Here is a 15,036-nt window from a genome sequence, read left to right on the forward strand (position 1 = left end):
CCAACGTGATACCAATATATGACCAAAATATTTTCAATTTTTGCGGTCGTATAAAAAGTCATATTTTTTACATAAATTAGGCCGTTAGTTTTCTCGTTTGAATTGTTTTACATTGTCATTTCGGGGCCTTTTGAAGCTGACTATGCCGTGCGGTATGGGCTTTGCTCATTGTTGAAGGCCATATGGTGACCCATAGCTGTTAATTTCTGTGTCATTTTTGGTCTCTTGTGGAGAGTTGTCTCATTGCCATTGGCAATTATACCACATTTTCTTTTTTTATAATTAGTGTTTTCAACAGAAAGTAATTGTACTAATTTATAAGTTGAAGGTCTATTCCAATAATATTTCTTGATAAACTTCTTACATATATCACTATAATCTGTCCATAGTAAAATAAAATGAAATTCATCCTCAACTACATTGGGGGTCTCATTGGGGGGTTCTGATCCCTGATCCCGTTTACTGTTTTGTCAGATTCCTGTATCCCGCTTACACTATGTATGAAAGCAATTGTCATTTTTTTGTAATTTCCTGGGTCTTGCCAGACTTCATTTCCCGTTTTCACGGCACAATAATTTGTTGTATTTCACGTGTCCCGCTTACAAAAAATGGGCAATCCTGTGTCACGCTTAGACCCCAATGAGACCCACTACATTTATATCACACATAATACGAATGCACTTCTTCTTTTTCTACTTATTCCATAAATAAACATAGATTGTGTGAGGACAGAAAATTTTTCGTTATTCATTTACAAAAAATATAGCCGTATTATCAAGAAAGTTACCGGTAAATGCAGTTTACAAAAAATGTACTATTATCATGATTATTATGAATATAATTGTATGAAAAAAATTAATACTTCAGATTGTGAGAAAGCACATATTTAAACTTTTATAGACATTAAACTTTATATAAATTGTAAAAAAAAAAAGAAGGATTAGTTCTATATTCCATCATTATACAATGTTATATAATTGAGGTATTTAAAAAATGTATGTCATCAAAAACTGTAAAAGCTAGAAATTAATAAGTATAGTGTATCCCAAAGTCTGTCTGACCATCAAAATGTCGAACAAAAAGTCTTTCGATCAGACTTATATTTTCAGATATTTTATTTGAAAATAGAGCTGAAAAACGTTAAATTTCTTTATCGGTCAGAAAAAAAGACACAAATAGTTAAGCACAGACTGTAAGTACAGCTGATCTTGATTATGCACATGCTTGTTGATAATAACATCCTGTTCTACATTTGTACAAATGTATCATCAAATATTAACAGTACATCTTTCTTTTAAAGTGCTATATCTTTGTTGTATAAAAAGCTTTATTTCCTTTGAAATCTTTTCTGGACTATATAAACTGCAAACAATAATTTAATAAACAGCTGCGCCATGAGCGCATGATACGCCCGACGTCTTGTGTGGAAGTTTTATGCAATAATCATAAATAGTTTCTGAGGAAGTTTTAAGCAATAACCATTTGTTTTTGAGACACGGCGGGACATGTGAAACCCCACCCACCCTGTTTTTTTTTTTACAAATATCACTAAAATAAAATTTTGAATCAAACCAAAAAGTATACAGATCTTTAAATTAGTATAACGAAGAAGTGTGTACAGTTTCAAGCAATAATCATAAATTGTTTTTGAGATACGGCGCAACATGTAAAAAAAACCCTCCCCTTTTTTACAAAATACTCAATAACTCAAAAATAAAATTTTGAGTCATCACCAAAAAGTATACAGATCTTTAGATTAATATAACAAAGAAGTGTGTAAAATTTTAAGCAATAATCATAAATCATTTTTGATATACGGCACGACATGTAAAAAACCCCTCCCCCTTTTTTACAAAATACTCAATAACTCAAAAATGAAATTTTGAATCATCACCAAAAAGTATACAGATCTTAAGATTAATATAACAAAGATGTGTGTAAAGTTTTAAGCAATAATCATAAATTGTTTTTGAGATACGGCGCGACATGTAAAAAAAACCTCCCCCTTTTTTACAAAATACTCAAAAACTCAAAAATGAAATTTTGAATCATCACCAAAAAGTATACAGATATTAAGATTAATATAACTAAGAAGTGTGTAAAGTTTTAAGCAATAATCAAGAAAAGTTTTTGAGATACGGTGCGACATGTGAAAAAAAACACACCCCTGTTTTAGTTACAAAGTGCCGTAACTCAAAAAGTTTAAATCTTATTTTCACCAAAAAGTATACAGATCATTTGACCATCATAAGAAACAAATATATGAAGTTTCATGAAATTTGGATAAGTCGTTCTCAAGTTACGGTGCGACATGTTTACGCCGGACAGACGGACGGACAGACAGACGGACGGACACCGGACATTTGTATACCATAATACGTCCCGTCAAAATTTTGACGGGCGTATAAAAAAAAACAGCTGCTGCATATATGTGTACGTAGATGTTATAATGAGTTGACAGTGGTTATACAAAAAAGTGTCTGAATAATCTTTTGTGACGTTTTACAATTTCATTGTGTACATTCAGATGCATCAGACTATTTCAAACTGTTTTCATATTTTCTTCTTTGAATCATTGGGCAGTTCCGACGTAACAGTTGCCATTTAATAATTTTAGATTTATAACAATGGTTTAATTTTCAATTAGGATTTTACAGCAATTGTTCCTTTCAAATAACTGATCAAAGCTGTCACAGCTGACGGTCGGACAAATAAAATGTACTACAAACATGACAAAAAATACTAACAGCAACAGATGTACAATGGGCAATGAAAATATAAAAATAGTATATAAATACATTGAACTTGATAGAACAATATTTTGCCACTTTCACTTTTCAATTACTTTGTAGGTTTATAATATACATTCTTTCTCTATTGAATTGATGGACTGTTCAATTGCTGCAGCTGTCATTGAAATTAAAAGTAATAACAGGAATTAAAAGTATAATAATAATACAAATCTGCTTTATACATGTACATGTATGTATAACATATAACATATTGGTTATAAATACATTAGTCATATATACATTTTGTACATGAATAGAAAAGAATATTTTTTTACATGAACTTGTAATATTGTGTGGAAATTAAAGGAGTTGGCACTAAAAATCAGAAAATTTCTCACTGCAAATAATGTGGTGAAAATTTGATAAAAAAATAAATAATCAGGGTTCTCACTAGGAATTTTTCATGGTGAGTCCAGGATGCATGTAATATTATTTTTTGCGTCTTAATATAATGAAATATGACGAAATAAAACTAAAACAATGCATGTTAAATTGTAGTTTTTATTAGATATTTATAAAAATTATGATCTCTTAATAGTAATTGTTCATTACAAAATATATAACAGACTTCTTTCTTGGTCTATCAATTCTTGGTGTAGGGCCACATTTAAAACAAATAATTTCAACATCGACTCCATTAAGTTTCTTGTCAAAACAATGTCGACAATCATAAATCTTATAGGCAAAACAATGTTTTTGGGACTCAGGGGATACAATCAGGATGCATTCCTGGGACTCACAGTTTCAAAAATGACTTGTATACGCGTCTTAACGAGAACTCTGATTCATCGGAGGTGTCCTTTGTTATTCTGTGGTTTATATGTTGTTGTGTAGTATTATATTATTTATTTGTGTATTTCTCTATCTTTTGTTTATTTGTAATGCTTGCATGAAATGTTGTAATTTTAGCAATATTTTTAACATTGCCATATACAATGTAAGAGAGAGGTTCGGCTAGCCATTAAACCAGGTTCATACCACCATGTTTTCTTAAAATGTCCTGTACCAGGAAAATGGCATTTATTATTAATTGTTTTCATGTTTGCGTTCGTTTTTGTTGCAGTTCAGTTTTCTGTTGTTCCGGTTGGTTTCTTCTTAGAATGTCTTATAAATGTAGTCATATAGTTAATGTACATTTGTATTTCCCTGGTTTTGTTTTAGCTTAATTAATTATTGACTTTTGAACAGTGGTATACTATTGTTGTATTTATTTATATGTTATAATAAGTTCAACTTATTGCCAACCAAAGTAATAAATTTTGACTACAATATACACCTTTCAATCATACAAGTAGCGTTAGACACAAAGCAAATCAAGATGCACTCAGTGGGTTGAAAGATGTTTTGTGTCTAACCTCTGACAGTGTTCCTGTTTGAAGGATAAAATCTTAAAGACTTTAAGTAAAAATGGTCTGAATCGTGCTTTAAAATCTATCTACTTTGTCTTTGAACAGGTTGGGCACAAGTCAGGAAATGTGGGATTCAGGTATTCCCTGCTTTCAGACTTACAACAATGTATTAGATATGTTATATGACAAATGTATCTGTATCTGTATTGTTACGTCGAAGGAATTCTAGTCAAATTGGCACCTGGTTAAATCGGCACTTGGTCAAATCGGCACTTAGTCAAATTGGCACCTGGTTAAATCGGCACTTGATGTAGTCAATTCGGCACCCATGTTAAATTTGTTTAATATTTACATTGTATGTTGTGTACAAGATGTAAGTTTGTACTACAGGTTTTTTTTGTACAAGTTATAAGTTTTTTGACACACATTTTCTTACACCAGGTGATACAAGTTTATCTTTAAAAATGTTCTAGTTCAATGTTTTAAATTCAAATGTATATACTTCAACCTAACATTTTGTGCTATTCTCCTTGTCCTCACAATGGAAATGAGGATACCTGAATGGTTTAAATTCGAATTTTATTATTTTTTATTTTCTCCTGATACCATATATCCATAAAAAGTCTTTTTGTGGTAATGTTTTTGTATTAATTCTCACTATTAGATTGTATCATATAGTTGTGAAAATATTAACAGAAATATGCGAAACATTTTTAGAATTATTTATATATATCTGGGACTATTATGCTAGTATACTTGAATTACTAACTTAGCATAATAGTCCCAGTACCATATATTATATCAAATATTATTGGATGTCGAATTGATTTTAAATAGGTGCTGATTTGACTAGATGCCGATTTAACCAGGTGTCGATTTGACTTTTTCTATGGGTGCCGATTTGACTTGTACCCACCTCCAATATTGGCTTTTACTCGACGGGTATGATCTATTATCTAATATATAAACTTTGTTCTATTTACTTTAGCAAGGTTTTAGAGGAAAGTAAACTACATTTTAAATATCCAGTTCATTTGATTTTGCCAACTTTTCGTTCAGTTTCAATTACCGTACGTTTCTCAATTAACATGATTAAAGATTTTAAATAGCACAACCCTTTTTTACAAGAAAACTGTCAAACTATTATACATGAATAGTCTCATCTTTATCGATACATAAAATTTATTATGTCAGAATTAATAAGAGTCAAAAGGTTTTCCAACGAATAAAAATCAAACTCAATCTATACGAAATGAGTGAATATAAAGATTGCAACCTAAAAATTGAAAAATTCAGGTCAGATCATGTTTTTGTGGTAAACATTGACATTTATTTTGTTGTTTCTTACACAAAATTACAATTATTACAAGAATTGTGTATATCCTGTTTATTATTGTTGCACTAGACAGTGCGTAAAATTGTGAATAATATCAGACTTGTGATAAATGCTATTAAAACATGTGTAAATTTTCAAAACTTTACCTTCATCCGCCATTTTTGTTTACGTTTGGCAACCAGATATAACGCCTCATTCGATTGGTTGAAATATTATCAATGACCAACATCACTTTTATAAATTATATCTAATTCTGCTGATCACTTTTTATCATTATAAAATTAACATTGAACTCTTTTTAAATTGTCCAGTAAGACATAAACCACACTTTTTTTTAACAGTGATTATGACGGGGTGGAAAAAAGGGGGGGGGGCAACAAATTAATACAAATATCATTATTAAATACCGTTTCCGAGCATGACTAACATTGATGGTCTCATCTTTATTGCTACATTGATGTCAGAAGTTATAAGAGTTTTCCGACGAATAAAAATCAAACTAAGTCTATATGAGACAATATATGAAAATGTCTTATTTCAGTTTGGCAATAGGAAAAAAAATGTCTTTAAAACCGGTACTTTAACATAGTTTAAATAGCACAAATCGAAGAACACAAATTGAGGATCTAGGAACTGTTGTCTGTAATTCAAACAGTTTTCGACTTGTCGGCCAAAAAAGTAGATTGCTTTTTGTCAAAAAAGTTTGTCTGGACAAACTGAATCCATAGCCCCCCTTCCCCCCCGAAAATCAAATGGTTGCTGCCTAATGGGAATAAAGAATAAGTTAAAGATTCTATTTGTGGTATACTAGTATATCATGACAGAACGTAACAGAAAGGAATTACACAGTACTCAAGTTTTTGTCCTTTTATATGAATTGTGTTGAATTTTACTCCATCTACATATCAATTTAATAAGATACTATAAAAACACATTTACTGTTATATGGTGCTGACAATGAAATATTCTCAGAAGGTACACAAAAAGACTTTAACAGAAGAGAACAACAAAATTATTCTTCCTAAATTCTTTTCTTTGGGGAGTTAGGATTTTTCAAACTGGCTGCCAGTCACCTATACATATGGAGTCAAACATTCAGGAAATGATGCTATTCGCATTACATTACAAGACATCGAATTTTGGTCTTTCAAACGGTTCCACAGGTGAAAAAAACTTGTGGTAACAGGAGGGAAATTACCCCTTGAGACAAAATTTAAAAGACCCTTAAAAATGCAAAATTTTATCACATGCTTCAGTTATAACAAAATCAGACCAGTAAGGGACAAGTTTTCTATATGATCTATCATATTTGTGAAAATCGGAAGCCTGTTTACTTAATTTGGATATTCTTTGAATGATTTAGTTGTCAGATAACACCACCGGACAACAAGAATTTTTGGGGGTTGAATATTCAAATTATAATATTTTATTGGAAGAAATATAAGAAAGAGTATTTAATTGGCAATAGTTGGTGCATTATATACTCTAGTTAATACTGAAACTTAAAATTAAAAAAAAATCTGGTTGAATACAAAAATAGAGAGCCGTGGTGTAGTGGTTATAGTGCATCGGACTACTAACACAAAGGTTCCTGGTTCGATTCCCGTTGCGGGATGAAAATTTCAGGGATTGAATTTTCGGCTATCCCTTGTCACTATTTGCGAGTATGGTCTTGAGGAAACGATGATAGTCCGTCGGAAGGGGACGATAAATTGCTGATCCATGTTAAGAGAGAGCCATATCTCTTGCACGTGAACATGGTGAAAGACACTCTTGTAGATTTCGAAAAAGAGCAGGCTAATGTCGCTACAAGGCAGCACTCGCACCCGCAACTGAAGTGGAAAGGGATAAATATAAGTTGCATAAAACTTGTTTCCCAATCCACTATAAATAAATATGTTTAAACTAATAAAAAAATAATTGCTGGTAAAAGATGGAACATGGAAATATACTTTTGCAGATATCGTCTCATATACGAAATGAATCGATCAGTATGGCAACGTTGACAAAAAAAGATATGTTTTGCTATTAAAAAATCATTTTTTTATTATTAAGAATTATTTTATCTAATATTGAAAATGCATTTTCTAATATTAGAGATTGAATTTCTAACATTAAGAAATGAATTTCTAATATTAAAAATTCATTTTCTAATATTAAAAATTCATTTTCTAATATTAGAGAATGAATTTCTAATACATATGAAGAAATGAATTTATAATTTTCGGAAATGATTTCTTATTTTCGGAAATGAATTTCTCATATTTAGAAATTAATTTCTAACATGAAAAAAAGAAAAAAAAAACCCACGATTTCTTAATATTAAAAAATAAATTTGTAATATTAGAAAATGAATTTAAAGATAAATGAGATCATGTTTCCAGTGCTGGTAAACATTGGCAGTTCTTTTGTTGTTTCTTCAATACACATACAATTACAATTAATATATGGCACGTAACTGAAAAGTCTTTAAAAAGGACCAACCAGCAAATTTAATCAGCACCGAATCGAGTAGAATCGGCGATACTGCGCACATTAAGGAAAACAAATATTGGTCTAATAGTATTAAGTTTCTGGAACGATAATAAGATGAAGATGGTTGTCACTAAACTATTTTTAAATCGTCTCCGTTTAATACCATCTTATATTTATAGTACCGTTGCGCAAATCTTAGGGCTCTTGAATATTAATTATTCAGTAGTTTTAAGATAATATATAATACGACGCAGGCGTTACATGTGAAAGGGAACGAAGTCCGTATCATTTTTTTCTTCATTCTAACATATTTTAATGTTAAAAAAGAAACTGAAATAACATTGTAATGCTGGGTCTTCCAAGTGCTCCACAAAACCTCTTTCTAAATTCTTTACATAAATTTTTATCAACAATCAAAGCCGGACTTCAAAGTTATTGTGAAAGTTCATATTCTAGTGTTGGTGTGGATCACTAAAACATTCCAAAGATATCTTATAGCTCATACAGTCTAGGACTCATGCATCTTACAATTTAGTAATAAAACATTTGACTTTTTCTTTACTTTACACAAGTATTCCCCATTCCAAACTAAAAGACAAATTCAAACAGTTTGTCATGCTTTTATCTCATAAAAAAGAATGGCTTAAGTAGATCCACGTATCTTGTCTGAAGGAGGGATAAATTCTCGGATGAATCGTACCTTGTAAAACACCACTCTTATTCAAACAAAAAATCAATTACTGATATTGTCAAGATGCTTGATTAAACTTAAAGACAAATTGAAACAGTTTGTCATGTTTTTATCTCACAAAAAAGAATGGCTTAAGTAGATCCACGCATCTTGTCTGAAGGAGGGATAAATCCTCGGATAAATCATACCTTGTAAAACACCACTCTTATTCAAACAAAAAAAATCAATTACTGATATTGTCAAGATGCTTGATTAAACTTAAAGACAAATTGAAACAGTTTGTCATGTTTTTATCTCACGAAAAAGAATGGCTTAAGTAGATCCACGTATCTTGTCTGAAGGAGGGATAAATTCTCGGATGAATCGTACCTTGTAAAACACCACTCTTATTCAAACAAAAAAAATCAATTACTGATATTGTCAAGATGCTTGATTTCTTGATAGACAACATCTTTGTTACCTTCGGAGGACATGTTTTTCAACAAAGAATCCACATTTCCATCGGAACCAACGGTGCTCTCGTTATTGTCGACTTGTTCCTTTATTCATGAGGCTGGTTTTATGCAGGAATTTCCTTGGAAGAAAGAAAAACAGTATCCTTTTACTTAACTTTCCGCTATATATATACAGATCATGTTCTCTCACTTAATAAAAATTCAAATTTTGGTAACTGTGTTGAACGCATCTACCGCCCCCCATGGAACTTGAGATAAAATATACAACAGATACAGTAAATTCTGCTTCACATCTTGACTAACATCTAGGAATTGACGAGACTCGGTTGAAAACAAAACTGTACGACAGAAGAGATGATTTCAGCTTCCCAATTTCTATGTAACAACATTCCAGCAGCGCCTGCATACCGAGCATATATATTTCAATTGATACAATATTTCAGGGCTTGTGTTTCCGACCATGGTTTCATTGATAGAGGGTTGCTGCTCACAAGGAAGCTATTGAAACAAGTGTTCCAAGTGTCGAATTTAAAGTCTTACCTTCAAATAATGTACGGACGCCATTTCAAGTTAGTTGACCATTATAAAATATATGTTTCAGAGATTTGCTGCTCACAAGGAAGCTATTGAACCAAGTGTTCCAAGTGTTGAATTTAAAGTCTTGCCTTCAAATATTGTACGGACGTCATTTCGGGTTAGTTGACCATTATAAAATATATGTTTCAGAAATTTACGACGGATATGTTCCATTTGTCGTCATAACAATATTACTTTCTTCACATGTTCCCCAAATGTGTCTTACCGAATTAAGACGCATTACCATATTTGTCCTGACATTAGCAACACGACGGGTGCCACGTGTTGAGCAGGATCTGCTTACCTTTCGGAGAACCCAGCTTTTGATGGGGTTCGTGTTGCTCAGTTTTTAGTTTTTAGTTGTTATATAGATATAGAAAGATGTGCCAATGTACATGTATATGTTTTTTTTTATTGCACTGTTGTTTGTGTGTTGTTCTTTTTCTTTTTTACCCATGGCGTTGTCAACTTGTCAGGTTATTTTAAACTGATGAGTTTGAATGTCCTTTTGGTATATTTTGCTTCTCTTTTTACTAAATTTAAAAAAGAAATTCGGATTTTGTACTGAACGGGACCATCATGTAAAAAATCCGATTTTTAAATATTTTGTTTAGTTATTTTAAAAATCGATGTTGGACGAATAAGTTAGATAAATAGTTTAGTTTAGTACTATTTTGATCTGAGCGTCACTGATGAGTCTTATGTAGACGAAACGCGCGTATGGCGTATACAATTATAATCCTGGTACTTTTGATAACTATAATTAAAGCCTTTTCGTTCATATTCCAATTAATCATATATGTCCCATTACAAGTTGACATAAAGATATTTGAAATCCAGGCTAAAAATCCATCATCAAAAACATCGTCTAACCATATGAAAGATACCTCCTTAGTTGTGTCATACTATAAAAATTTTCTAATGACATCGATTGACATTATGGAGTAACTCCTATCACAGTATGGTGGAAACTTTGGATACCGGTACTCCAATAAAGAAGCTTTCCATTTGGAGTAATGTCTAATAGGTTTGCTTTCAACACTAATCTGACATTGGGACACCGATGGACATTATGCAGGGATATTCATTACAGTATAGTGGAAACGTCAGAAACTCCAATACATATGTTCTCCATTTGTATTAATGTCTAATAGGTTTGATATTAACATTAATCTGACATTCTGAAACCGATGGTATTATGCAATAGGATGGAAACGTTAGAAATGTTTACTCTAATATAAATATTCTCAAGGATAAATAAAGACTTTAATAGTACTGCGGGAAATATACATGCATTTATACACATAAGTGTTGTCTATGTAACGGCATGTATGTCTAAATGCCATTGCCATCCACCATCCAATAGTTTATTTGTATAGACGTCTTTTTTCTACTCAACATTAACACAAAAAATTCTACCATATACGATCATGAGATTGGTACCGAGACTAAAATTAAGTCTATTTGAGCTGGAAATAGAGCCACATACACACATTTTTTCAAAAACTCGATGAGTTGAACATGGAAACGGAGATGGACTTTGATATTGCTGTTATTGACATTAAAGGGGAACTAGCTACGAGATATATAAACATATTAAGTATGACTTTTTTGTTCAATAATAAATGAAAGTGAAATAGTGAAATAATTATTAGCTTAAGGCAGCAAGTATGGTTCAATTTTGTCAAATTAAGCTAAGAATCTTTGATGATGAATTATTCACTTGCAAGTGAATAATTCGACCTCATTGAATCCGTATCCATGTGAACATCAATTCAAACCCTTAACTAGAGATGGATAACGCATGAATTGTGTGTGTCCGATTATTTAAAGGAAAAGAATGTCAACATTGAAAGTGAAACAAAGGTAAATCATTTGATAGACTAAATCCATCCTGACAAAATCATTTTAATACATGTAAAAAAGACGACAAGCATGTATTTTAATCTATGATATGAAATTAAATAGACAAAGAAAAATCCAATCACACGATTTCGCTTTCTTTTTATATCTATATTTATGTTACTATCGCTTATATGACCATCGGAGGTCTTTGGAGGTCAACTCGATAGTTAATGAGTTGGCGTCAGGACTAAAAACACACGAAATGGAGCTACTTATTATCGATCCCATGCCATGTAAATTGTTTATTTTAGAGTTTTTCTAATTTGGATAAATGTTTTACATGGTTATAAATCAAGTATGAGAATTTGAGTCAAATCGATGAATATAAATTATAAATTATGTTAATATATAATTGATATTCTATTTTTAATTATTTTAGTTTTTTCATTGAACAAAACAGTGCATATACCCAACATCTTAAATGATTGGATTGAAAGCCAATCATTTCAAATGCAACAGAAGATACATTATATTATTATGAACAGATTGATTATTTTTGTCATACATTTACTACTGAAAAGATCTCGATTTTATGAAAAAAATACATTAAGCAAATGATTTATGGTACACATGTTATATATTCTGCCACGATATCAAACACCACAACACACTATACATTTGATTTCATCATGAAAAAAACTTGGAAGAAATGTTTAACTCTAGCATTTTTCTGTACAGTATTATGGTTGAGTTTAAGTATTTATAAAACTAACAATTTTGATCTTCTGGTTGGAACAAATGAATTAACATCGAACGTTAATATCCAAAGCAGAATTCCATTATTTAAAATTTCAAAAGAAATACCAAATTCCAAAAGATTTGTACGCAAGGAACTCACCAAAGGAAATGGTATATATAGCAGAACACTATATAAAGGAATAAATATTTCTACAGAGTTTGAATACTTTTACAGGAACATATCAGAAGAGAAATTGGAAAATCCGTTGCTACACAAACATCAGTATCGAGCATTATTGAACAATGACATGAAATGTAAAGGAAAAGGTGTTTTCTTGTTGGTTTTTGTACATAGTTCTGCAAACAAGATTTTGGAACGCCAACAGATACGTTCAACATATGGATCATTTTCGGATTATGAAAATGAACACATTGAATATATTTTTGTGCTCGGACAAACCGTAAAACCAGAAATCCAACAGAAAATAAATAAGGAAAGTGAGAAATATATGGATATCGTGCAAGGTAATTTTGTAGATTCCTACAGAAATCTAACATATAAACTTGTCTTTAGTTTGTTTTGGGTCAACAACTTCTGCAGTAATGCAAAATTTGTAGTAAAAGTTGACGACGACGTCATTATCAATACTGCATTATTAATTCAACATCTTCAACAAAAGAAAAAAGACAACTTGTTAACGAATGTTTTAGAATGTTATATGCTTATCGATAAAGGACCTTACAGACAAAATAACTCTAAATGGAGAACATCTTTATTGGAGTATCCTTTTCCAACATATCCGCCATACTGTAATGGAAATCCCTCCATAATGTCCATCGATGTTATTATAAAAATGTATGACACAACTAAGGAGGTACCTTTTCTGAGGTTAGAAGATGTTTATGGTGGGGGATTTCTACCCTGGATTTCAAACATCGAAATGCATCAGCCAACTTGTTATGGGATATATGTGACAAATGAGAATATACATGGAAACGCATGTAAATTATTTTATCTGTCTTCTTCGTCGAACATTATATTTCATAAAGATATATGGGAACAAATTTCAAAGCAAATGAATACATCTTGTAAATGTTAAAACAAACAGTCAATTCATGGTCAGTCAAATAATATTTCGATTAACAAAAAATAATAAATGTTGTTATAAACGGATACGAAATATTTGACTAAGTCAAACCATAGGACAATAATTATTTTTTTCTCCCCGGCCCATTGTCAACTAGATTTGGCATAAACTGATTGATTGTTACTTGGCCATGAAAAAGTGGAAAGACCCAATAAACGTCAGAAATATCAGTCACATATTAATTATATAGCCTGTGAGTTTCTGACTACATATAATATAAATATGTCTTAAAAATTGTTTCTGCTCTTAAATGCATATAGTAAGTACTTTCCAAGATTACAAAGTTCATAAGTGTTTTCAACAAAAAGTAATTGTACTAATGTATAAATCGAAGGTCTAGTCCCATTTTATTTCTTGTTACACTTTTTACGTGTATCACTATCATGACTATTATTTGTATATTGTAAAATAAAATGTAATTCATTTTCTACTACATATATATCACACATAAAACACATTCTACTATTTTTACTTATTCCATAAAAATACATAGATTGTGTCAGGACAGACAAATTTTCGATATTCATTTACAAGAAATATAGCCGTATAATTAAGAAAGTTAAATGCAGTTTATTTTTCTTATGAATATGATTTTATGAAAAAATACAATACTTCATATTGTGAGAAAGAATATATATCAATGTTACAGACAATAAACTTTATATGAATTGAAAAAAAAGAATTGGTTCTAAATTCAAGCATTATATAAGTGGACGTATTTATGTCAATCATCAAAGACCAGTATAGTGTATTCAAAAGTCTGTTTGACCTTCAAAATGTCGGACAAAAAGTCATTCGATCAGACTTATATTTTCAGATATTTCATTTGAAAATATAGTAGATAAAGTTAACGTGAAATTTCTTTATCGGTCAGGAAAAAAAACACAATTTGGCGCATACTGTAAGTAAAGCTGAGCTTGATTATCACATGTTTGTTGGTAATAACTTTCTGCTCTGTTCTATTATCAACTATCAACAGTACATCTTTCTTCTAAAGTACTATATCTTTGATGTATAAAAAGCTTTATATTCCTTTGAAATCTATTTGTATTATAAACTGTAAACAATAATTTTCAAAAAACAGCTGCTGCATATATGTGTACGTAGATGTAATATCCAGTTGACAATGGTTATTATAGGATTAAACACATTTTTAGCTCACCTGGCCCGAAGGCCAAGTGAGCTATTCCCATCACTTTGCGTCCGGCGTCCGTCGTCGTCGTCGTCGTCCGTCGTCCGTCGTCGTCCGTCGTCGTTAACTTTTACAAAAATCTTCTCCTCTGAAACTACTGGGCCAAATCAAACCAAACTTGGCCACAATCATCATTGGGGTATCTAGTTTAAAAAATGTGTGGCGTGACCCAGTCAACCAACCAAGATGGCCGCCACGGCTAAAAATAGAACATAGGGGTAAAATGCAGTTTTTGGCTTATAACTCAAAAACCAAAGCATTTAGAGCAAATCTGACATGGGGTAAAAATGTTTATCAGGTCAAGATCTATCTGCCCTGAAATTTTCAGATGAATCGGTCAATCGGTTGTTGGGTTGCTGCCCCTGAATTGGTAATTTTGAGGAAATTTTGCTGTTTTTGGTTATTATCTTGAATATTATTATAGATAGAGGTAAACTGT

The 15,036-nt window shown here is 31.2% G+C and overlaps 2 protein-coding genes across 9 annotated transcripts in view; one reads left to right on the forward strand and one right to left on the reverse strand.

Annotated features, from left to right (window-relative positions):
• LOC139527229 (jouberin-like) overlaps positions 1 to 5,715 on the reverse strand; it is a 69,052-nt gene extending 63,337 nt beyond the window's left edge. For all 8 annotated transcript variants that reach the window (XM_071322614.1, XM_071322606.1, XM_071322597.1 and 5 more), the window contains exon 1: positions 5,624 to 5,715. In XM_071322614.1, coding sequence (XP_071178715.1) covers positions 5,624 to 5,636 — 13 coding nt within the window. In that variant the 5' untranslated portion in view covers positions 5,637 to 5,715. The remainder of the gene's footprint in view (positions 1 to 5,623) is intronic.
• A 6,474-nt stretch (positions 5,716 to 12,189) lies between these two features.
• On the forward strand, positions 12,190 to 13,575 carry LOC139519235 (beta-1,3-galactosyltransferase 5-like). Its single transcript, XM_071311180.1, has one exon. The coding sequence runs from the start codon at positions 12,209 to 12,211 to the stop codon at positions 13,355 to 13,357; it is 1,149 nt and encodes a 382-aa protein (XP_071167281.1). The 5' UTR covers positions 12,190 to 12,208; the 3' UTR covers positions 13,358 to 13,575.
• Positions 13,576 to 15,036: the final 1,461 nt, after the last annotated feature.

This window comes from Mytilus edulis, chromosome 1, assembly GCF_963676685.1.
Source record: "Mytilus edulis chromosome 1, xbMytEdul2.2, whole genome shotgun sequence".
Taxonomy (NCBI): domain Eukaryota; kingdom Metazoa; phylum Mollusca; class Bivalvia; order Mytilida; family Mytilidae; genus Mytilus; species Mytilus edulis.